Below are 24953 nucleotides of genomic sequence, written 5' to 3'. Positions count from 1 at the left end.
TGATATTTTTATAACCGGGGCTGAAGATCAGAATAATTCAGGGCTAGCCTTCCCCTCCTGCCCCCCTCCCCCCCAAAAAAAAACTTAAGACAAAATAGGGGTTTTAGTATTCTTGAAAAGTAGGGGAAAGTGATGACAATGTTTTGAAGCGGCTCAAACACTTGACAAGTAGCTCATCTTTCCCTTTTGCCCTATCTGAGCAGGAGCAGTGGAAAGAAAGTCACTAATAGATGATAAAAAATAAATATTTAGGCTTCTGTTGCGCCTATTAAAAAGAAAAGCCTCATCTTCGTGCCCATTTCTACTCAGGTAGAGCAAACTTGCTCAGCAGGGAGGCTCTGAAGCCAGGCTGGCAGCAGAATCACCTCCTGCCCCAGAAGCATCCCACCTTTTGGGAACATGGGTGATTGGTGCCAGGATCATCAAGGAGAGGGATTTATTAAGGCAGCCCATGGTTACCTGCAGAGAAGAGGGAAGGCTGGTGGCCTCATGCTACCAGACTGGCTGTAACTGCTCCCATGAGTCAAATGCAACACGCAGGGTAAAACAAAACCACACTGGTTCCCAAGAAGTCAACAGACCTCATACATAGAAGCTATTAGAGCAAAACTGTTTAATAAAATATCACTTCAACAAGCATTTACATACAATATATAAAAACACTTTAAAAGCCTAGTGTGTTTTAAACGTTCTCAAACTGGAACAGATGCCAGAAGCTGTTGAAACAAGACCAAAAAGAGCAGGGGTGGGGAGGGGGGGAACACCTCATCTTGGTACCTGCAACAATGCATCCCCACAGAGGTTGATTCAGCATCAGAGCTTCCAGTGTGGGCCCACAGCATTAAACAGTGCCAGTCATGAGCCCAACACTGGCACAGCAGAAAGATTTGCCAGATCCTGATGTCCTTGTCCATTCCTTGCCTGCATTCACATCAAACTCAACATGAATTTGTCACTTCTTTCCCCTTCCAGCAGCAATTGAGGCGTTTTAGCTCCCTCTCTTGGCCATTTCTCTCCATAGCAGCAAGTCGGGACCCTGCGGAGCAGAACCCAGTATACCCTTCCCTGGGGCTGGGCAGAAATAGTGATTTATCTGAGCCTGAAAAACATCCCTAAGGTCTGTTAATGGTTTACTTTGGGCTTTGTCATTGGAGAAAGCTTTCTGGAGATTAGTGCATCTCAGAAGAAGTTGTGTTATGCAGCACACCAGGCAGAGGGGCAGCAACACTGTTTTCTTACGCAAATAAGAGAGACCCTGCAACACAAATGTATCAATTCATGCACATTCAGCCCTGCAGGGTTCCTACAAAAAAACCAAAACAAAACAAAACCACCACGATCATCTGTCACTCCACTCCCAATTTACTGAAGACCTATTTGCTGCATCATATCACTCCTGCAGTCCTGGATGGCTTTTAGGAAGATCATCATTAAAACAACGTGAGCCCAGCTGCTCCCTCATTCTGCTTGGCCATGTATGGCAGGACAGGAGCAAAGATACCAACTTCTGTTTCCTGATTACCTGCAGCCTCTTTTCAGATCCTGAAGGTGAGAAAATCTCAGCTAAATCAACGTGTTGCTACACTGACACTTCAGTCAACAGAGCTGAAACAAAATTAACAACTGCAAGTGCTCATCCCAAAACCGCTGGTGGACGAACCCACAATTCCAGCTCTTTCAGCAGCTCTCGGGGGAAGATCCCCATTTCTAGCCATACTGAGAGCAGCAGTGGATGATCAGAAAGGCATTACACAACACTGGAGATGGGGTGCAGCCGCTGAGCCCAGGTGCTGCGTCCCAATCACTCATGCACATCATCATTCCCTAGCATGTTTCCAATGGAAGGATGGGCTAACTTTCACATTAAAAAAAAAAACATTCTTGGCAAGAACTCCTACATGTACCTGCTGGAGGACATCACCCCACCGTCATGCAAGTCCCCACACTCTGGAAAGCGCTAATGCCAGCCCAGCACAGCCAATGCAGAACACCTCTAAGGGATTTTTAGGTTTTTTGTTTGTTTGGGTTTTTTTTGTAATTTTCTCTTGTAGGTTAGAGTCCTGCTCTGCACACAGCTGCACTGGGACAGACTGTCCAAAAACAGCTGAGCTCTGCATCTGGGCTGCCTCATCACCCGCAGGAGAAGGGCTGCAGCTGATGGAATTAAGCAAGCAGCTTTTTCTGTGGAAATGGTAAACACAAAGAAGGAACATAACCAAGGCAGAAAGTATGGAAATGAGCCACTCCCACAAGAGCACAATCTGGTTTTCCCAACAGTTTTGTCATTTCAGTTGCTTGCAGAGACCAGAGTTTGTGCTCTGCAGAGGCAGGTAAAGGACTGCACTCCAGATTTCACATCCTCCCCCGCCACCACTCTAGTAGAGCGGCAACAGGGACCCTGGACCAGTACAAATGTACCCTAAACAGGGATGCATTTCCTGTCTACAATCCTGTCCCACATGGTTACAGCTCACCAAAGCCAAAGTGGCCAGAGAAGGTCATGGTAGACCTAGAAACACTAATCTGAGGCCCAGGGTGATTTACAGCAAGTGGCACAGCTGAAACGCATACCGCCTGCGCCAGCTAGCCTGACACAGACAGGTCAAGCACGCTGGAAGCCTGCCCACCACAAGAGAGTGCCTCAGCACATTTCAAAGGCTGAGCAGTCAGCTAGCAAGTGAGAAAGGGGCTCTACAGTGCAGGAAGCTTGATGACTTTCAGAACACATGATGAGGAAAGGGCCTGGAGAGTCACCCACAGTGCTGTTTCCATCAGCAGTGCCAGTGCTGCAATTCCAGTAAGGGGTATAAATAACAGCAGAGGAGAAGCCAAATGGCCATCTACGTGCAGTGCAATGGCAGGGGGAGGGCAGGAGAACCCCCAGCACCACATGAACTTGCTCCCTATCCACCCGCCCTGGACACAGCCCAGGCTGTCCCCTGACACTTCTGTGTCCACCCCAGGACAGCCAAGCACATTTTGGACTGCACACATGATCTCTGTGCAGAGGGAAGCACAGGCTTTCCAGGTACCAGGGCAGAAAAAGTGCAAGCTAAATAGTGGTGTACAGCTGACAGCTGTCGTACACATATAATGGCAGACAAACGTACGTGTAACAGCCCTGAGCACCTGGGAAGAAGCGCATTTAAGAGATTTCTCTGCCACTACATGTTTATGAGGCTGTAACTCAACAGAAAATTTGAGACTGGGCATATTTGGTGGGGAAAGGAATCACAATGATACACTGGGAGTCATAAGATTTCAGACCAATCCCAGCACCCCAACAGCCCAGACAGAGGAAAAAGTTGGAAATCAGAAGCAGTGCTGTAAGAAATAAGGGCTGGAACCTGGCAGCAGAAGGGACTGAGCCTGTCAGCAACATCCTTTGACTTCTAAGTGACAGAGAGCAGCAGTAGAGGAAGGCAGGGGAGGCTGGGCATGAAGGGAGAGTCAAACACAGCTTCTAGGACGCCATTCCGAGCAGGAATCCTCCAGCAAATCCTCCAGTCAGGATAACATTCTTCTTCAGAAATATGATCACCTAAGCAGGGGAGAGAAGAGCCAACAGTGTTCAACACCACCAGTTCACCCACCCACCTTCCCCATAAGAAGACATCCCTCAGGCTGTTCTCCAAGGTGAGTGATGCTCGGAGAGAGGCCACTGCTCGGGTCAGGGAAAGTATCCTACCTAATGACCTCCCCTCCCTAATCTCCCCGCTGCATGTACAGCTCTTGAACTGATCCAGTCCCAGTGCAGCCCAGATTCTCCGAGAGCTGCAGTCCGCTACACGCTCCAGGGCTCTCTCACAACCAGCATAGTCAGTCTGACAGAAGAGGCTGCTGACTGTGTGTGCCAGACCAGGGTACAGCAGAGTCCAGGGTAACTAGGCCACTCTGCTGCCAGATCTACTTAGCTTTTCTTGTCAGACTGAAGAGACACTTCTTCCCACAACCCCAGCACATTTTCTCCCAACCCCAAGGAATTTGCAGCAACACATGGTGAGCTGGTGTCATGCCTAGAAGCCACCCTGGCTGTCTCAAATATGCATAGATACCTTTGTCATCTCTCCAGTTTTCCTGTCATTCAAGCATTCCCTCCTTGTATTTGCAGAATGGAAGATCCATAAGAGCCCAGGAGTCAATCCCATTTTCTGCTGTCCCTCCAGCTAAGCACCTGCACACACCCTGGGAGAGTTGTCTCACCTCATCCACTCTGCTTTTCACTTCTGGAGACATTTTGTTACCACTGCTGTGAAATTTCAGCTGCTGCTTGGCTTTGTTCACATCCCGTTCTACTAGCTTCCAGTCCACTTTGATGTATCCCGTGTGGTTTGCAATCTAGAGTTTTGAGGGGTGGAAAGTTCCTGGAGTAAAGTCCTGCATGACCATGGCTAAACAGACTCCCTTGCCCACCCACCTTCCCTGACCACAGCCACCTCCCACACACTGGTCCAGTGGGATGAGAGGATGAGCGCACGAGCTTGAAAATTGTACAAAGGACCACCCCTGTAGCTGTATTAACTGTCCTGCAACATCTGTCTCCCACAGTAATCCCCTAACAGCAGGGCACACATTGCAGCTTAGCCTGTTTCAGCCTCTATTCTCTAATGTAAAGCTGGCATCACCTCCCCCTCACAACTGCCACATATATCGTTGGGACTCTCTGCAGCTCTCCTGCTGCTGTGGGTGGACACAGCTATTAATAGCCTGTTCCTCTCTAAATATTTTATCTGGTCAGGATGATTCAGCAGTGAAACTCTCCCTGCTCAGAGCAAGCTTTTGGCTTTCAGCAGAACAAGCAGAGCCAGAAGAGCAGGGAGAACGAGTCACACACAAGAGAGTGCCTGAGAAGCAAACAAATAAGGCTGCTGCATGAGGTCTGAGAGCTGTTCTGCCTCCTGCAGGATGTACGAGCTAGATGTCCACATCCGAGCAGCTCCCCTCCGTTTCTCTCCTCTTCCGCAATGCTTTACAGAGAGCCCCATCTGTGCTGGCCTGACTCCTCAAGTAGCCAGGTTGACAGGAAACATATCACAGACATAGACAAATCCCTCTTGACATCCAGGGCTGTTCCTCCAGGGACACCATCTCCACAGGCATAGGACTAAGTACAGTAGTCAGTTCTGACCAGACAGTCCTGCAGCAGCAGAGCAGTTTGCCGCAGCGAAAGGCTGCCTCCTGCTTCACTCAGGTGCCCCTGCAGTAACAGCCCCCACATGCCTTTGGCCTGGCCTTTGTTAACAGACCCTAAGCAGATAGCACCTTTTGGCAATCCTTAAGTGTAAGCACACTGATCCTGCTTTGCTGTTGCATCTATGTACCCCGGGGAACACAAGCCCTTCACATCCATGGTCACACAGAGCTCCTGGCAGAGCAGGGAGCTGGCCCCACAAGTCCCAACAGGTAATGATCACTAGAGAGCCCTTTGTCCCCACCAGCACAGTTCTCGGAAAGCCCGGCCCACTGTTCATACACACCTGAAGTAGGAAAAAGCCACCTCCTACCGCTGTCGCTGCCAGCTTTCCAACTTTCTGGAAGATGAATCCAGTACACCTACAAATCAACAAGGAACCAGTCAGGAGAATGACACACGCTCCTCAGCATGCTTCCCACAGGCAAGGCTGCCTTTGGCAGTAATTATGCAAGACCCGGAGACAGCCTAATGAATGGCAGAAGAAACCTACGTGCAACCAGAGAGAAAGAATTTGTGCCCAGCCAAAAGTGATGCTTTATAGCTTTTTACTTCTCACTATTGCATTTCAGCCTTTTGCAGTTTTGAGTCTTATCTCTTCAACATCAATCTTCTCCCAAAAGAGTAATCGGAAACACGTGATTTCATCAAAATCAACAAGTGATTTTAGCTTTTTTTTTTTTTTTAACTGGTATCATCTCTGAACAGAAATTAGGCAGCACATCTGCTGCTGCTCCATGATAGAGCATGGGGAGCAGATCACAAGGCAAGCTTCTCTGTTGCCCAAACAACTGCTTACTTTTCCTTTTCATTTCTCAGAAGAGAAAAATGCTGAAACAAGCAGACAGCAGTGGGCTAAAGCTATACTGGTCTCCAAACTGGGTTACACGCTCGCAATACGAAAGACATCGCTGCAGCCACCAGAACTCAGGCAAGCACCACCCCATTGCTCAGTCATGCAGCAAAGGGCTAGTGTATTGTATCACCCAAAACAGACTTTACTTTGACCACAGTTTCCTTATCAACATTGCAACCTGCTCTTACCCATTTCTGAATACACACACTTAGTGAAGATACAACAGAGAGGTGGCCAGCTCATATTTTTATCAGAAAATGAAGATCTGTCATACGCTTTTAAATGGTTACCCTTCTGCCAGACGAAGACAACAGGCACAGCAAGAAGCAAAGCAGTGTGATTACACCAAGTTTTCAACTCAAACAATGCTGCTGTGGGAATGAAGCTGCAAATAGTCCCACAAGCCACCAGCCCCAGCACTTGTTACAAGTGACACGAAACCCCAGGAACCATGCCTGCAGGCGCAATAAGCCGCCTCCACAGGAGGTTTTTGTGCAGATGCCTGAAGCACATCCACCTCCAGGGAAGAGATATCCTTGTTCCAAGAGGCTCATATTTGCTTGCCCTAAATTCAACACCACCACTTTATGCCAGAAGTTAAAGAGAACTATCTCACCTCAAAAATTAAAGCCTGATGCCATTTTCTTCCCTAGGAGATACTCTCAGTTCTTCAGCTCCACGTTCAGCAAAGCATGCCAGGGCACAGTGGGCTGAGCAAGCTGGACACCTGCCTTCTCTGAAAGACTGCCAGATGACCACCCTGCACCTGTCAGCATGTTCCCAAAAGCCTGGCTAATGCCCACATGCATCCTGCCTGCCACGAGCAGCAACGGCAACCCCAGCACATCTTACCATCCTGTGACCCCTCCGATCACCAGCTGCGTAGCCACATTGTATTTCTCAGCACTTGACCCCGAGCTGGGAGCGAAGACCTTGCGCCACCAGGGCCGGTTCTTGGTGTACTCCGCCAGGTCCAGCACACTGAAGGAGTCCTCCTTCACACCTGCAGGCACCTGGAGAGGCTCAGTGCTGGGACTGCTGTCCCACAGCCCCCTGCCAGCTGCCCAGGGCCTCCCCAGGGACATGGGACACCCACCGAGTCACACAGCCCACGGGGCCTGGCACTCTCCCCGGGCTTTTGGGAACCCCCAGGCCCCACACCCTCCTCCGAGGGCCTCAGACGCCCCTAGGGCCCCTGAGACCCCCTCGGACTCCATTCCCGGGACCCCTCACCCCCCTCGGCGCTCCCGCAGGTCATGCCCCTGAGGAAGGGGTGCGGGCTGAGGAGCCCTGTCCCGGGAGCCGCCCCCAGAGCGGCCTGCTGCGGTGCGCGCCGTCAGGCCGGGCCGGGCCCGGGGGCGGGCGGCCGCGCGTTGCCAATGGAAACAGCGCCGCGCAGGGCACGGGCCCCGCTCTCCGCCGGAGGGGCCGAGCTGGGCGAGCCGGGGAGCCGTGGCGCGCCCGCGGCCCCCCCCCCCCCCCCCCGCCAGGGGGCCGTTGGGCTCCGCTCGCCGCTGCCACCGGGCCGCCGCAGGCACGTGACCACGCTGCGCAGGAGCAAGCGCGCGGCCATCGCCTCACGTGGCCGCGCCTCGCTACGCCCCCGGCGCGTCATTTGGGGAGGGAACGCGCTGGGAGGGGGCGGGCACGTCGCCTGTGGGGTTAACGGAAACCAGTGCATGAGTGGGAGTAGGAGTGCAGGTGGCGCGGGCCGGGTGGGGGAACAGGCAACGTTCTGGGAACCAATGGCAGCACTCTGCCGCGCTGGCCGGGACATCCCGCTCACAAACAGCCCAGCACCTCCTTCCCTAACGGAAACCAGTGCATGAGTGGGAGTAGGAGTGCAGGTGGCGCGGGCCGGGTGGGGGAACAGGCAACGTTCTGGGAACCAATGGCAGCACTCTGCCGCGCTGGCCGGGACATCCCGCTCACAACAGCCCAGCATCCCGCTCACAAACAGCCCAGCACCTCCTTCCCCCTTGCAGGCAGGCGGACGTGTGTCGGGAGCCACAGCAGCATCGCACGTGTTTCCTGCACTGCCCTGATTAGGGGGAACTGGCTGGAACAGTGTGTGCGCACCCAAACCAAAGTGGTGGGACAGCACTTCCCCAGGGACTGAGGCTTGATGTCTTGCACACAGTTGTCCCGTGGGGGCTGGTGCCTGCTGCCCACAGCAGGTTTGGGCCTTCGGACTCAGCCATCTGAGGTGCTGAGGATCAGACAAGGCACACCTGGGGGGATGGGTGCCATGGGGGGTAGGAGAAGAGAAGCCGGGTGCCCAGCCCTTGAGCCGCAGGTACCCTGTAGACAGGATGCTCCAAAGGGCTTTTGCTCTCATAACCACCCAGAGAAGAAGACTGCACTCCACAAGGGTTTATTTACTCTCTGGCAACTGGAAAGCTCCTGCATTTGCTCTCCTGGGCAGCCGAAGCCCCATAGCATTGCTCGGGATCAGGGCTCCTCTCCCAGAGAGCCCTGGTAATCCCATCCCCAGCAGATCAGAGGGCATCTCCTGTGGGTTGCAGCGTGGTCACCCTTTGGTGACCCAGTAATCAGATGTAGCTGTTAGCAAGACTATCGGACAGATCCTACACCGACTACTGAGCAGCCAAGAGCACCATGTCTCTGCTGGGTCTCCGCGTTGGCTCTAGGCAAGGCTGGCAGTGAGCAGAGCAGCTTCCCCTGGGAAAAGAAGATGTGGTAGCCGGGGAGGGGATCACCAATGGGGAGGGATGGCTGGGGGCCTGGCAGCAGTGTTTCGTCTTGGAAATCCCATCTGAACACCAGTGTCAGGTGGCACTGGGGTTTCCTGCATGTCCGGTACGTGGTGGGCTCCCATCCCCATGCAGCACATGTCCCTGGTTTTGTCTCCCTACCCTGGGCAAAGGGCTGCCCTCGTGCCCTGGTGCCAGGCAGGGTTCCTCTTGTGCCTCCTCCCCAGTGCCAGCTGGGTGGTCCCCTGCACATGTGGTCCCAGGGGCACCCACTGGCCTGAGCATCTGCAGCATGGCCCCATCTTTCCCGGCACACGTGCACCATTGCCCGGGGCAGGCTCTTGGCTTCCTCCCACAGCGGGGAAGGAGCTGGGCTGACAGGGGAGCTGGAGGGGCTGCAGGGCTGGGGTTTCCTGTGCAGCAGGGTCAGGCCCAGCTTGGTACAGAGGGTGGCACAGGGGCCAGCGGGCATAGCGGCAGAGCTCAGCACTAGCACCTCAGCACCCTGCAGCCATTGGGGCTCCCTGCAAGGCGCCTTCCTGCTCCTGAGCAGCACTGTTCAGCTCAGAAGACACAGGCACGAAAAGCTGTTCCCTGTCTCAAAGGCTTCCCCTCCCTCCCGGCACCACCACCACCTCCCAGCCTGTGTGGCCAGGCTGAGCCGCAGCTTGCCAGCCCACGCAGATTTCCAGTGGCCATGCAAGGTCAGGCCGAGCAGTACCAGGCAATAACGCAGTCAGCAAAACCACATCCCCCCACCAAGTCCCCATTTGCAGAGCCCCAAAAAATGCATTGTAGATGGACCCATGATGCCCCTCTGGGTTCCTCAGCGAGGCACCATACCTGGCCATCTCCACCAGATGCCAGGGTCCCCCGTCGATAGGAAATGTGTCCCCGGTGTGCGGGGACCTGGAGGGCTGCAGTGTCCTGGGGCTCCCAAGCTGGTACTCTGGTGGCTCAGCGTGATGTGGCGCCGACACTGCTGGCCTTGTGGCCCTGGCCGCGCAGCGCTCTGCTGAGGCTGCCACTGTGTTGCTGCCTTTAGTACGGTGAGAAGCAATGTCTGAATTCCCCTTCGCCTGGCTGGGACATCCGCGCTGGTGTCACGCAGCTGCGCAGGGACAGCCCCAGCTCGGCAGCTGGCTGGGGGCACGCTGCAGCTTGCAGAAAGGAAATTTGCAGCTCAGCCCCGTCAAAGCAAGAACATGGGGATTTTCAGTGGGGTTTCTCTCTCTGCCATCTCTCTCTTTTCTCATTTTCTGGAAATGAAACATACTCGGGCTCCAGCCCTTCATGCTACTCAGTGTCTATGGGTGGGGGCGACAGCCCTTCTCCTTCACTCCCCCGCCATCTGTCATGGGGACTTTTCAGTGCAGGCCGGCTCTCCCCTAGCCTCCCCCACTTCCATGCTGCGAAGAAAGGGGCTTTCTGCTCCCTCCTGCCAGCAGCTGGGATTTCTGCCAGCTGGGTTTAGGGAACAGGAGGGCAGGCTGAGCAGCCTGGCACCAGGCACAACGCTGTGCTGAGAGCAAGCAGTGAGCCCCCGGCCACCGCTCGAGCTCTCCCTCCTGCCAAGAAGCACTGATTTTGGACAGTGAGTGGATGCAGCCAGCCTGGAGCACAGCAAATGATACCAGGTGGCTGCTCAGGTGATACAGGCACTCTCTTTCTGACTTGCTGATGCCTTGCAGGTGACCATGGGCAAGTCCTGCTGCTCCCTGCAGCAGTTTCCCAGCTGTAAAAGATGAATAACAATTCATGGATGCACCATAATCTTCTCATTCAACTCTTGCCTGTTTTCTGCCCCTTTGGCCAGGATCCTGGTCCATCTTCCCTGACAATCCTTCTGTCTCGCAAGTCTGCACCCTCTCCTGTTGCTGCCTGGCCAGCAGGCACCCCTGCCAGCCCCGAGGCCTGGGCTGGGCATGTGGGGACAAGCCGAGTGCGGTACAGGGACACCCATGAGCACTAGCTGTGGCGGCTTCCCCAAGCTCAGGGCTCTGCCTCAGCGACAGGCACAGCCCGGGACTGCGTGGAGGGCTTCAGGCTGCGCGGGAGATTGCTACACCTCCCTGCATCCAGTTCTCCTTTCTTCTTGGCAACGACTGAGAGAGGAGTTTTCTGGGACAGTGCTTCTCTTAAACAGCCATTCCCATGGAGCGCCATTAAATTCCTGTTGTTAAATTTAGCCCCTTTTCTGGCTCACCAGGAGCTCTGTTGACGTGAGGATGCCAGGGTTGAGCAGCACTGAGCACCAAGGGGACGGGTAAGGTAGAGCACCACCGTGCCCCTTCTCTGTGGCCCCAAGCACAGCATCTGTGGAACAGAGCCTCTTCTTGGGGGGTGCAGGGGAAGCTTTGCTGAATATGAGCAGCCCTTGGGGCTTGGGGCTTATTCCAGGAGTTTTTGCAGCAGCCAGGGTGTCTCAGGAGATGAGCTAAGCACAGTGCATGACAGACACCAAAAACCGGACGCCCCTTGGGAACATGACCCCCATCTCCAGGCTGACCCAGCAGGAACCCTCAAAGCAAGCCCAGGGGAGAGCAATTGATCTGAGCTTCATTTAATCAGCCAGGGTAATTAGGTGACTTACGAAGGACGTGTGCCCAGAGGCTGCTCTGGTTTTGGCCAGGCTGCTCCGACACTTGAGGAGCAAAGATCATTTAGCAATAGCTGTGCGAAGCCAGCGGCCATGGGAAGCATCCTCTGGCCGGTGAGACCTCCTGAATGCTTGTCCTCCTCAGCTCCTGCAGGCGCAGTGCCTGAGTGCCCTGTGTTAGGAGCACTGTGTTGTGCTCCCCCTGCCTGAATCATTCAGAGATGCCTCCGACGTGAGAAACGAGAGAGAAAGAGGAAATGCTCTGCTGACCCACTTACTGCAGAGAAATCCAGGGGAGGAGAGCAGACTTATTTTTGGGACCTCCTCCACATTGGTATTTCTGCTCCGGGGCTAAGGAACCTCAGGGCTGTATTTGCTGGATACTCAGGGCTGTTGGTGCCATCGGCCCCACTGTGCTGCAGCTCCCTTGGGGTCCCACTGTCTGTGGGTCAGCTGATCTGTGAGCTGCACAGGGCTGCAGTCCCTCTTTGCTCCATCATTGCTGGGGTGCAGTGGCTGAGCAAGGTCCACCAGGCATTTCTCCTCCAGCCCGGAGCTTTGGTACCAAAGGAGGGAGTTTTTCCCCCCAAGGACAGGTGTGGGCTTTGCTCCTGCTGTGATTTATCTGCACTAGGGCCAGGGTTTGTCCCTCCATCTGGGCTGGTTTTGCCGCAGCCTGGATGGAGACAAAAGCACCAGGAGAGATGCTTTTTTTGGCTGGTGGGTTGGTGGTTTGTTTTAATATTTTTTCTTCCTAACTGAGACAGTGGATTCTGAAAAAAGCAGCTCCCCTAAAGCACCTCTGCCCTTGCAGAGCATGGTGGGCCTGTTTACACGGGATAAACACATCCCCTGTGACTAAACCCCAGTACTGGCTCCAGAGAGGAGGCTGGAAACCCCCGCAGCATCCTTCACTCCAGCTGTGCAGGGAGGCACTGGAAAGGTGGCAGAGATTTCCTGGAGCATTTGGTGAAATGAGTCAGCGTGGCACGCATCCAGGTGGGCATGGCTGGTGGGCTGGGCAGGAGCCAGCTGGCAGTATGCGCTCAGTAGCACGGGGAGGAAGCGTAGCAAGCCCATGCAGCGGGGACTTGCCCAGGGCACGTCTGTGGAAGAGCAGGGATGTGTCCTGCTGACCCTCAGGATGCCATTCCTCTTTCTGGAGCAGCTGCACACCAAAACCAAGCCCTCCCCAGGGCAGGCAGGGTCCAGGTGGGATGCGGGCAGCAGCAGGAGATGCTCCAGCTCAGAAGCGCTGGTACAGGGGGCCATGACTGGTCCTTCTGCCAGATCACTGGTCCCACACAGTACAGCTAGTGTCTCAGTGTCCTCTGCCCATGTGAGTGCTGGGAAAGGTGAGTGCCCCATGGGTGGCTGCTGCTTCTGAGATACTCTGCATTCCCAAGAAGCTGCCATGAGTCACTCGCTCTCTCACATACACACAAAAAAAGTCCCAGAAGAGATTAGACATGGCTCACTTTGTTCTGAGTCATTTTTATCTGCCCCAGCCCCATGTTGAGCTGAGAACTGCACAATTTGGGGAAACAACCAGCGCTTTCTGCATGCACATGGGTCCTTGGCTCTGGCCAAGCAGGTTTCTCCAGGACTCTTGGCAGGAGCCTGTCCTGGCTTCCCCATCATATTTGCATGGGAGGACAGCGCCCTGGCGCCGTCTCACAGGGAGGTTTGGGGATGGGCCGATCTGCTCATGCTGTGCCTTGCTCCAGGCAGGACCAGGATGCCAATGCCTCTCTGCAGCTCTCTCAAAGGCGCAGCCATCTGCTACCACCTGGCCCATCCCATCCCAGCCATCAGGGCAATGCTGACACTTTGCAGTGGCACCTGCACAGGTTTGCTGAGCCCTTGGAAGTGCCAGGGCTGCTAATGCCACCCCACTTGCTGGGGCCATGCATGCTCTTGCTGGGGCATGTGGGATCTGGCTTAGCAGGCTATGCTGGGGGGGGGAGCCGGGCTCCCTGTGGATGCCTGGCTGTTCTCGGCATGCTTCACTCTGCACTGGCTCTTCAATGCCTGCACAAAGCTACTCACTGCATGCAGCAAGCACCAGGATCTGGGCCCCCTCCCCAAGTTATTTCCAAGTGTCCTCCAGTTTCACACCTGGATTCCCCTTCCCACAGCCTTGAGAATCTTGATAATATAATTTTCTTTCTGCTTCCTTAGGTTAGACCCCATATCTCCAGTTTACTCTTATGTCTCTGGGTCAGGAACCTGGAGCTGCCTCCCAGTAGCTGAAAATGGTTAAACCCAGCAATTCAGCACCTGCCAGTGTCACAACCATTTATTTCTGACTGTGTCCAGGCTCCTGCCACTGCAGCCCCCAAGTGAAGCTTTGCCTGACTCCCCTCTGTGATCCCCGCATCTTGTCATCCCACAGTGCCTGCAGCATCCCTGCCAGGGTTAGAAGCAAGAAGACTCCATGCCGCCCCATGCAGATCTCCAGCACCCAGAGCTGGAACACCCCTCCTGACAGCCAACCCTAACCCTCCTGTGTGCCCATCCCGTGCTGCCAGCCTCCCCCCCCCCCGACTGCCCTCTTCACAGTCATGTTGTCTGCTTGGCAACTTTCTCCCCATCTGCTTGTTTCTGGAAGAAACACCTTTTCCAGTCTTTCTGGGTGAGCACAGTCTCACAGCACTGGGAGATTCCCAGACAGGATGACTGGAATAAAGTCACATCCATGCTGCAGGGCACACTGGTGCCAGAAGCACAGATCAGATCTCCCATGTCTCTCCCGGACCTCCGGACAACCCTTTTCCCTCCAGCACAAGAATATCCTTCTACTTCACCACGGCAGGGCAGGTGGTGCAAAGCACCCAGGGCATCCCCGAATGTGACACACCACTTGTTTTGCACCAAAATACTTGCTGGAAAACATGAGGTGGGTTGTTGCTCATGTTCCTCACAAAGAAAAGGAGCCCCAGGCTGGGCACAGAGCCAGCTGCCAGTGCACGAGCCAGAGGAAATGTGTTTCTCACTGGCTTTTTGCCTCTCTGGGAGCAGGCTGGGTGGTGTGGGGGAACGCTTTCTGCCCTGGCTCCTGCTGTGTCAGCCAGCCCCTGGGCGAGTGCAGGAAGGAGTGGGCAGCCCCTCGGCGGGTTGGGGTTTTACACAGGCCAAGGGGAGTCCCCCCGGGTGCTCCTTGCTGTTACCATGGGAGCCCCAGCCAGACACAGCTGCGCAGGATGGTTTTCCCCCTCAGGCTCAGGGCTGCCATAAGGAGAGGGGTGGGAAGAGAGGGGGTGTCCCCAGCAAGGTGGTGAGAACTAGCCCCTCTTTGAGGGAGAAGGACAGAGAGCTGTCACCGACCCCATGGACATGGGGTGCTCCTGCACGGTGAGCCCATGGGGCTGGGATGCTTGAGGTTGTTCACAGGCTATGCTGGGCTACATGGGGCAGTGGGACATCAGGGAATGTGTTCCTACATCTGCTGGGATTGCCCCTACCCGGGGGGCTCAGCTCCTATCTCCCATTCCATCCCCTACCCGTCCCACCTGCCCCACACTAAGGATTTGCATCTGGGACCCCAAAACACCCATCCCACCACCATCGCCACCACTTCCTTCTGTTACTCAGGCACCAAGACTGTCACATGGATGCTTCTGCACACACTGGGACTGTCATCAAAGGGGTCACTGCCCCTGTTGCACTCCTGCTGCACTACAGCATGATTTATGGGATGTTTCCCACCTCACTCGCCCAGCGGATGCTGGGACCACGCAGGGTTTTCCTCCTCATCTTCCTGCCTTCATGAGCTGAGGGAGAACCACATGCCAGCGTGTGTGCATGAGCACATGTGTGTGCATTTGGGGGAGTGGGGGGCATTTCCTGGGCTTTTAAAAAGAGATATTGAAAATTTGTGAGTTTAAAATGGATTAAATTTGCAAAAACATTTCAGTGCATCTTCTCTGAGCTGTTCTACAGGACCCTGGGAGAAGAGGAGAAGGGTGAGGGGCAGCTGGCAGGAGGGGAACTCCCAGAGATCGCCCCAACCCTCTCCCTCCCATGTGGCTCAAAGCGAGGTTATGTGGCTAAATCATCACTGCTTGGGGTGCAGGCACCCAGGGGACAGGTATACACCCCACATATGTACACACATATGTGCATCCCTGGCTATTTCCTCACCTCCAGCCCTGCCCCTGCAGAAGCAAAGTACCCTGAAGGCTCCCAGCGCTGGTGGGCATGGGGCAGCCCCTCCTGCTTCGTAGCAATAAGCCATCTGCATCCTGAAGGCAAATTTTCCCCTAAACTGCCATTTCTTCAAGCTATGCGGGATAGCAGGTACAGAAGGCAGCTGCCAGCTCCTGGGGGACTCCAGCCCCAGGTGCAAGCTCAGACTGACCTGAGGGGGAAAATAAAGGCTCCTGTAGCCTGGGCAGCAGCAGGGTGCTGGCCTGCAACCCGCTCTCCTCCTCCCCCTCTGCGGTGAGAGGGAAGGTGGGACCAGGCAGAGACCGCACCTAAATTCCCCTTCCTCTGCAACCTTCCCTTTCCTCACCTCACTCCCAGAGCCAGCTGGGTCCTGCAGTGGAGCTTACCACTGCGCTTGCCCTCCCTTTCCTTTTGTTTTTTCCTCTCCTCCTGTCACTGCCACCCCAGAGGAAGAGAGCGAGAGTCCATTGCTTGCACGCTCCTTTTTGCACTAACCTGCTCAAGCGATTCCTCTCCTAATGCCTTTGAGAAACTCTCCAGCGCTCTGACTGAGCCTGTGAGTGCTGGCTTTAAATCATCATCTCCTATGGATTACAACAGCTGGATGAGAAGATAAAGGCTTTTCTCTCCTCTTTCCTTTCTCATTCCTTCCTTTTCACTTTTCCTCCTGAAACCAGAGTCGTTCCCAGCCAGCGGGCACGATGCTGGTGGGAGCCCTGCGCGGCCTCCTGCTCCTCTGCCTGGTTGAGGAGGGCATCAGCAAAGTCAGAAGATACTACATTGGTGCAGTGGAAACCGCCTGGGACTACACGCACAGCGACCTGCTCTCCGTGCTGCAAGCGCCTGCAAGGTAAAGCTCTTTCTATTGCAATTCCAGCACCCTGCTATGGGTGTTCACTCTCCCTGGCATGCACAGCACTGTGAGCTTGGGTCCAGACAGGCAGGTGCGTGGGGTCAACCTGGCAGAGTGGGTGCACTGAGCTGCTGGTACAGCTGGGAATGGGTGTTTCTGTGCAATGAGGAGTCACTAAGTGCAACCCCTGATAATGCACGGGTGGAATAAATGTGCAGAGAGGGATGCAGACCTGCTCTGCACTACTGCTCTGCACTGCTTTATCTTAATGTTGTTTGCCTGTGACCTTTTAAAGTCTGTGCCCGGAGCCAAAAGCTGGTTCTCCAGCCTGTGCTTTCTCTTCTGCTCTGCATCCTGTGAGCTTTGGGGAGATGCGAGGGGAGATGGGGTGTGCCCCCCTGCCTGAGGGCTGCAGAGGGAGGTTGGCTGTGCCCCTCCGACATAACTCAGAGCAGCAAAGGCTCTCCACTGTGTCTGCCCCTGGTAAAAACCAACTTTAGTTATTTATATCTTTGTGTACATTACATTGCTGGGGCTGAAATTTTTCCTTTAGGGAATGAGAATAATTTTTAGTGTTTGGGCAAAGAATGGTGTTTGTACATGGTGACAAGAGAGAGGAAGGCATGGTGGGTTTGCCCAAATACTTTGGAGTAGGAAGGAAAAGTGGCAGTTGCAGGCATCAGGACTATCTTGCCTAGAGACACAGCTGGCTTGGACACACATGGCTTGGGTGCACAGAATGGGCTGTTCTGAGCTCAGCATGGGGAGCAGAGCTGGACGACTACATCCCCTGTGGATCAAGCCGTATCCCTTCCTTCTGCCCCACTGCCACATCCCCTTCCCCAGGTTCTGTGCTGGGGCAATGTCAGCTCACAGCCCCATCTCAGACCCACACTGGCTTGAGCAGTGAGGAGCTGTGGTCAGGCACTGGAAACTAGGCTCCGGTGATAAGCCAGGTCAGCCTGACTAGCTGCCATAGTCACTGTATCAGAGTTACATTGTTTTTTCCTCCCTTTGGTTACTTCAGTAGGACAATTGCATCCAGCACTCCCCGTTTTACTAATGCCCCCCCTGCCCTGCTTTTACTGACGTTGCATTCAGATTCATTAGGCTACAGTGGAGGTGAGGTCACACACGCTGTTAATTCAACCCTGTGGCTTTCCATTTTGGCACTGGCTTTAACGACGTGCTCACGCACTGTTTCTGACCCAAGAGTGACTCAGGAACCTGGCTCTGCCCTGGAGACAAGCGGGGCCTCAGCAGGCAGTTTGAGGTCACTTGTCCTTCTCTAAAAAGGGGAAAGATAACTTGGCTTTCTCAGAGGGACTTGGTGGCGTGCTCCACCCAGGGCACGCCTGGGCAGCATGGCTCCCGGGGGAGCCATGGTGGGAACCGGCGCTTGCTTGGTGTGGCTGTTCCCAGCTGGATGACGGGGCCTTTTTCCTGGCTCTGCAGCCTCAGCCCAGTTCTCCCCATGAGGGGAGGGCACAGGAAAACAGCCAGGCTGCGGAGAAGGGGCATGCAGGAGCAAGCGAGCAGAGCGTGTCAGGAGTAGAGCTGCCACCGGAGCTGGGGTGCCTCTGAGCTGTGCGTGGGGTGTCTTCTGCTCCACTCATTCTCCCTCATGGTACCAGCATCTCATGGTGCACCTCCAGGCAGGACCTCCAAAACCCCTGTATGTATCCAGTGGTTTCTCTGGCACGTTTGTGGAAAGCTCTGCCAAATGAATGGGCTACAGCACACCAGGCCAGAGCTGCTTATGCCTTCCCCATGATTTCAGTTTCTCTTCCTCCCAAACACAACCCTACCAGCAGGGTCGGAGCTGGGACCAGCACATCCTGCAACGGCCCCAGGGATCTCAGCTCCGGCTTGGAGCTGGCGGCCATGTAGCAGCAGCCCGTGTTTGAGTGCTTCGGCAGCGCAGTGTTTACCTTGGCTGTCTCCTGGCTCCAAGAGATGAACAGATAGTGCGGCTAACAATGCTGATCGAAGGCGCCAGGAACTTATCTCTGGCTTCAGCCACCCTTGGGGTAGGAAGTCCTGCACCCTAAGTGCAGAGGAACAGCCAGAAGCACTTGGATCAGATGTCCCTGTGCTGAACTCTGCCTCCTCGTCCCCTGCAAAGGCTGTCAGGCTCTTTTGTTCCAGCTGCGACCTGGCGCTGAGCCCTGGTGCCACCAATTCTCCTCCCAGCCATGCCCCCATGTGCCAGCAAAATCCCCCTGGCTCCAGAGGATTTCTGCCTTGTTTACCACAGAATTAGCAGGACCAGACCCTCATATCTCGGGGATGTATTTTCAAAGCTGGGCTTTCTGCGAGTTAGAAATTAAGGCACAGCTTCCCAACAGTGGACAGTCCAGTGCCAGCGACCCCATGGCACTGCCACCTCCCAGCGTGGGGTCACCCTGGAGAGCAAAGCTTGGTCCGGACCCTACAGCCATTGAGCCAGGAATGATAACGGCTCATAGGCAAAGTCGGCTGAATGCAGTGGCCCTGCTCACTGGGGCTGTGTCTGCTGGGGGCTTCCTGCCAACCCGAACGTGGAGTCATAGCCGTGGTGGGAAAGGCAGGAGCTGGGTGCGCGTCGGGTTTTCATAGGCGCCCATCCTGCTCTGCCCCCGGGAAGGGTGAACCCCACTCTCCCCACAGCATCCTCCAGCTGCAGGTGGCTTCCAGCCGGCGGCATGGGGGCGAGTGTGCGTCACCCTTTCCTAAATTTGAGTCACTCTGGCTCCTTCCTCTTCCTCTTGAGGAAAAGCCGTAAAGGGAACCACTGCTTGAATGAAGGCTTAGTCAGAGGGGGAGAGCAATCCTCCCTGCTTCTTCAGAGGGAAGAAAATACCACCTGGCTTTTGCTCCAAACAAAACAAGGCTGGAAGCGGTCTGTCTTGTTACTGGAAATGGTCTCAGTCCCAGGGCTGATAAGCCAGCCTCTAAAATCCCTGGAGAAATTAATGGCTTTGTTATCATGATAAACGTGCTGGATTCCTTCTGGAAAATGAATTTGTTAAGCTGCTTTCAGATAGAAAGTGGCCAGCAGAAATAAGTGGGGTGTGAAGTACGTTCAAGGCTCCTTTATCCTCCTGCTGCAAGGAATAGTTTTTTAGGGGCTGGCTGTAAATCCTGGTTTGGTCAGAAAATAAATGAATGTGAGGACGTTGCTCAGACCGCAGAGCAAACTGCCGCAACCTGCCATGCAGGCCGACACAGTCTCTTTCCCAGGGGGAGCTGGGGAGGATGCTCGAGGTTGTACGTGATGTGATGTGTCTGCCACACCTGAAGGTGCCTGGGGATGGGGTGGGGGGTGGCTGTGGGGCAGAGGCCACTAGGCGCTGCTATCGCAGCACTCCCAGTGCCCCGGGTCTCTGCTGGCAGGGAAGCACGAAGCCGGGCAAGGCACGAGGCAGGAGGCTGGCAGCGATGCCTGCGGCTGTGCCCGCTCCCGGCTACAGATGTCTTCCATCGTGACTAACACCATGACATTAATCACTGCTATGTTGTCATCCGTGAGCTGAGCAAAACATTTCCAAACACACCTGGGGATTGTCAGGAAACTCAAAGGACACAACAGGGTGAGCGATCCCCAGGGCCGGCATTGCACAGGCAAGCTGGCGGGAGGGGAAGAAGAGGATGGCTGCTGCCTGTCCATGGATGGGGCTGTGCAATCAGCCTTGGCTTTTCTTTCCTCCTGCAGCATGTTGGGGCACCCAGACCCACGGCCCCCCATGCCTGGTGTCCCTCCCTGGTACAGGAAGGCCGTGTTTGTGGAGTACCCTGATGCCTTGTTCACACAGCCCAAGCCCAAGCCAGCGTGGATGGGTAAGAAACACCCACAGCGCGGTGAGCCCTAGCTCTCCTTGACAGCGTCCAAACTCATCCTGGGTTGGGTGCTGGCACTCCTCGGCCAGGAATGGGAAAGCACCTGGGTAGAGTCCCAGTACGGCAGAGCTGCTGGGAATGCAGGGAGCCTTGCTGGTGCCAGAGCAGTTGATGCTGCTGTGCTATGTGACGGACAACCACTAATTGTGCAGATGGAAAGCCCAGACCCTTTGGGGCCCATGGCTGGGTGTGAGCTGCCTGACCCCAGCTGCCTGACCCTGTTGTCTTCCCCCTCTTCAGGTCTCTTGGGCCCCACCATCCGAGCAGAAGTCTATGACACAGTGGTCATCACGTTTAAGAACCTGGCCTCCCGCCCATACAACCTCCACGCCATTGGGGTGTCCTACTGGAAGGCATCAGAGGGTGAGTTGGGCAATAGCCAGGTGCTGCAAGTCCTTGTGCAGCACCTCCTGCTCTGCCGCCTGCCTGCCAGGAGGGAGAGAGTCCTTCCCTGACCCTGCTGTTCACATCCCTCTATGAGGACAGACAGTGACAGAGATGGCTTAGCCTGGGGGAACAACAAGACCGTGCCCAGCCCAGAAATGAGCTGAGATGGGCAAACAGCCCAGAGCAAACCTGTATCAATTATAGAGGTAATACATAGGTTAAACCTGAGGTTGGATGCTTAAGGCCAGGAAGACTGTGCCCTCCAGCGTCAGGGCAGGTGGTGGGTGCACAGCCTGACAAGCGAGTCTCTGGCACAGCTCTGCTCACTGCCCTGAGACCAGCCATTGCCGGTGGGCATCAGGCTGGCCCCAGGGTCTGGGGTGGAGAGAGGCTGTGCTCTAGGCTGGGGGAAGAGGCATTTCTATAGCCACAGTGTGTTGGGGATGAACCTTCAGTGATATCTGGTTGTTCCTTTGGCTTTAGGTGCAGGGTACGAGGATGAGACCAGCCAGCCAGAGAAGGAGGGTGACAGGGTGGATCCAGGGAAGACACACACGTACATCTGGGAAATCCAGCAAAACCAGGGCCCAACGGATGGCGACTCACCATGCCTGACCCACTCCTACTCCTCCAACACTGACAGTGTGAAGGACATCAACTCCGGTTTGATTGGAGCCCTGCTCGTGTGCCGACCTGGTAAGGACAGCACAGGACGGGGACAGGTCACATGCAATCATGAATTGAAAATCAGAAAAATCAAAGACACCTTCCAGAGGCTGAACATGGCAGCGGAGTCAGTAAGCTGTGGTCAACAACAGCACTTTTGGGGTTTGGCCCTTTCCTCAAAGAGTCCCTTCCCAGTGCAGGAGCCAAACACACTTCGGATTTCCCTGCTGGAGAGAAATCGGTTGCTTCTTCCTTTGCAAGATTTCAGACCACAGATGAAATCTTCTACCTTGTATCTGAACCTTATCTATCCATAAGGTGAATTGCTATGGAGGCATAAATGTTTGTCTTTCCTTCAGAGGTTCATCAAGCTGTGATCATTCAGTGTCAGCCAGGGTGCTTTGTCAAACAGGGTTTTGTCGGAAGAACTAGAGCGAATTTTGTATCAGCAAGGGTTAAGGATCAGGCAGGAGAGAAGCAGGACACCTGGGGCACTGCCTGGTCCACAGTACCTGTGCCTGCTCTCCTTCCTTCAGTAAACATGGAGGTGATGAAATCCTGACTGTTAATACTTGCTGGGTGCAAGGCACCAAGAAGTGTACCTGGGGTGGGATTGGTCACCCCTGGTTGAGCCATCTGCTGGAGACAGTTGTTCAGACCCCTCTGTAGTCACTGGAGAGGAATGAGCACGAGTCACTTCCTCCCAGGTCACTGTCTGCAGGCTCCAGTGACTCACCAGGAACAGTTTCTCCACTGACCGAGACAAGTCTAGACCATCAGCACAGACCATGGTGCTGATGAGGGGGCTAGATAAAATGGGCTCTTCCAGGTGACTAAGTGGATCCTGAGAGCCTGCGAGGGGAAGGCAGCACAAACTGACCTTTCGATGCCTTCTGGGGGCAGCTGCCTCTCAACTGTCGGCTTTTGGGGACTGCAAGGCTGGAAACAGGGCTGTGCCAGTCATGAGATGTGACAAAAGCAATCCACAGCCTGGCCTTGATTTACCAGTTCTTGGAGGGCACAAAGGGAATTCTCTGGGGAGACGGGCATGGTGCTTGCTGAACTTTAAAGAGATCCATCCCATGGCATCTTGCAGGGACCCTGGCAAGCGATGGGAACGAGGACACGCAGCAAGAGTTTGTGATGCTCTTCGCAGTGTTTGATGAAGGTAACTACCTTGTTGACCAGTGTCGGACCCTGAATTCAGCCTGGTCTAGGGCACATGCTTTGGCCATGGTGTGAGAGCAGTTGCTCAGCTCCCACACTGCCTCCCAAGGGTTTGAGCCTGGTACAGCCCCCCCGACCAATGTACTCCTGGTGCAGTACTGCCACTCCTTCTTCTGTGCCCCAGGTGCAGGGAGCTTGCAGCCTCCCCAGCTCTCCCATCCCATGCCCTGGCCTTGTTCCCATCACACAGGCTAAAGCTACGGGGGGGTAATGCCCTGTCACGTGCAATGGTCACCACCACATTCATGCAGAGCCGTGGCCAGGTCTGCTGTGGATTTCCAAAAGGCACCACACATCTGACCTCCCTGGATTTTGGCTTTCATACTGTTTCACCCCAGTGGGAAGGTTTCCTTTTTCTTTGAAATGCCCTCAAGTGAAAGCTGACTGCATCCTCCTCTCTCTGCAGGGAAAAGCTGGTACTCTGAGTCTGGCTCCCCAGCAGCTCCTCAGCCCCTGTCTCACAACAGGACGGAGCTGCACACCATCAATGGCTACATCAATGGCTCACTGCCTGGTGAGTACCAGTGTGCCGGGGACAGGGATGGAGGGCATGGGAGATGCTAGGAACAGGGGTGTAGCCAGGTCTGTAAACTCAAGGTAGCTTGTGAAAGGATGTGAGAAGAGACATCAAGAGGAGTTTCCAGGTGATGGATCTGTTAGGCTGTGTTCACCCCAGAGGCACTATCACATCTCAACTCCTTGATCTGCCTTGCCCATTTACAGTGGGGCAGGACCTGTTTCTGGCTGTCTGTGTTGCCAAGTGCAGCTGAACTCCTCAGAGGTCTCCAGGAATAGTGCTGGTAGCAAAGAGTTTCCTCTCTTGTAGCCATGTGAACGAGGCTGGAGGTAGCATTGAGGGGAAAATTCAGCTCTCACTAGCCCAGCTCTGACAACACACCTCTGTAGGATTTGGGGAATAGAATCATAGAATCATTTAGGTTGGAAAAGACCCTTAAGGTCATCAAGTCCAACCGTAAACCTAACACTGCCAAGTCCACCACTGGACTATGTCCCTAAGCACCACATCTACATGTCTTTTAAATACCTGCAGGGATGGTGACTCAACCACTTTCCTGGGAAGCCTGTTCCAGTGTTTGATAACTAACTCTTTCAGTGAAGAAATTTTTCCTCATGTCCAATCTAAACCTCCCCTGGCGCAACTTGAGGCCGTTTCCTCTGTCCTATCACTTGTTACTTGGGAGAAGAGACCGACACCCACCTCGCTACAACCTCCTTTCAGGTAGTTGTAGAGAGCGATGAGGTCTCCCCTCAGCCTTCTTTTCTCCAGAAAAGCAAAAGAAAGGCCATTTATGGTCTCAGTGAAGACAAAAGTTAGCATTTTCTGATGTTCTTCTGGGAGAAGGTCCAGAGGTGCCTGAGAGTGAAGAATCTCCAAGGCAAACTGGGAAACACTGTCAGGAGAGTCATTACCATGAGCAACCTTGGTGAACCACACTGTGAAATCTCCCACCTGGGTCTGGCCATTCTCCAATAAAAGGCAAAAGCAAAACTCTCCTCAATTCCCTGTCCTGGTGGATCCATGGAGCTTAAGAGCTGAGTAGACCTCATGGTCAGCCGCTGTCTCTGCACAGTGGGTTTCCCCTCAAGAAGGTATCCACGTCCACCCAGCAACCCCCTGTCTGGCTGCAGGACCTGGTCTGAGAGGTGTCTGATAGAGAGGTGGCAATGGAGAGCTGAGGGCCTCAGGACAGAGCCTCCACCCTGTCTCTTCCCGGGCTCTTGGGATCTGTTCCAGTCACCTATCACACTCAGTGCCAAAAACAAGTGCTTGACTCTGTATTTGACTTTGTTTGGCTTCAGCTTCCATGGACTTGCTCTTGTTATTCACGTCTCTGCTAGATTACAGAGCCCTTCAGCACACATTAATTTCTCTCCAGGAAAATATTTTTACAATGCAGTCAAGTCCTCTCCCATTTCCTAAGCACACTGAGCTCTTTGAGTCTCTCCGAGGAAGGAATTTTCTCCAGCCTTCAAATAATACTGGTGACCTCTCTCTGCCCTTTTTGGGGTATTTCAACTACTGCTGAGGATGTGTTGGAGCCCTGCCCCAGATGCAATGTTTTAGTATCAGGCTTGCCAGTGTTGTGATCAGACAAATGATTCCCCTTTCCAGTTCCTGATTCCCCTATTTATAGAGTCAAGGAGCTTGTTATTTTGTTGATCACATCCATTGGGATTTGATGATATCTGTCTTGCCATTTTATTCCTAAAAATTGGATCTCCTGTGCAGGTCCCTTGACTTTACTTTGTTTTATGGCAAAACCAGCCTTCAGCAGGATTTGGACTATTTTCTTCCCTTTTTCAAAAACTTCTCCTGCTGTGTTGCCCCACATTGGGCGCCAAAAAGGACTGTTGTGGTTTAACCTCAGTCGGCAACTGAGTACCACACA

General features: G+C 54.3%; 2 protein-coding genes across 3 annotated transcripts in view; one reads left to right on the top strand and one right to left on the bottom strand.

The window, feature by feature from the left end:
• Window positions 1-596: 596 nt before the first annotated feature.
• Window positions 597-8297, bottom strand: FUNDC2 (FUN14 domain containing 2). The gene is made up of 6 exons (XM_009286318.2): window positions 8279-8297; window positions 7527-7623; window positions 6900-7052; window positions 5478-5553; window positions 4204-4338; window positions 597-3541 (listed from the first exon to the last, which is right to left on the bottom strand). The coding sequence occupies exons 1-6, from the start codon at window positions 8295-8297 to the stop codon at window positions 3464-3466; spliced, it is 558 nt and encodes a 185-aa protein (XP_009284593.2). The 3' UTR covers window positions 597-3463.
• Window positions 8298-15900: 7603 nt separating this feature from the next.
• F8 (coagulation factor VIII) overlaps window positions 15901-24953 on the top strand; it is a 29052-nt gene continuing 19999 nt past the window's right edge. For both annotated transcript variants that reach the window (XM_009286305.2, XM_009286306.2), the window contains exons 1-6: window positions 15901-16380; window positions 20078-20202; window positions 20503-20625; window positions 21133-21345; window positions 22412-22483; window positions 22949-23056. In XM_009286305.2, coding sequence (XP_009284580.1) covers window positions 16232-16380; window positions 20078-20202; window positions 20503-20625; window positions 21133-21345; window positions 22412-22483; window positions 22949-23056 — 790 coding nt within the window. In that variant the 5' untranslated portion in view covers window positions 15901-16231. The remainder of the gene's footprint in view (window positions 16381-20077; window positions 20203-20502; window positions 20626-21132; window positions 21346-22411; window positions 22484-22948; window positions 23057-24953) is intronic.

Source organism: Aptenodytes forsteri, unplaced genomic scaffold, assembly GCF_000699145.1.
Source record: "Aptenodytes forsteri isolate BGI_AS27 unplaced genomic scaffold, ASM69914v1 Scaffold888, whole genome shotgun sequence".
In the NCBI taxonomy this organism is placed as follows: Eukaryota; Metazoa; Chordata; class Aves; order Sphenisciformes; family Spheniscidae; genus Aptenodytes; species Aptenodytes forsteri.
The sequence above is the reverse complement of the archived record's forward strand: the minus strand, read 5'-3'. Positions and strand labels throughout refer to the sequence as shown.

Excerpts from the sequence above, each read along its gene's own strand:
- FUNDC2 (XM_009286318.2), bottom strand. Across the intron at positions 7,053-7,526 it reads AACGGCCCCCTGGCGGGGGG|AGGTGTGAAGGAGGACTCCT; the intron begins GGGGGGGGGGGG and ends CCAGGTGCCTGC. Across the intron at positions 3,542-4,203 it reads TGAAAAGCAGAGTGGATGAG|GTGATCATATTTCTGAAGAA; the intron begins GTGAGACAACTC and ends TCCCCTGCTTAG.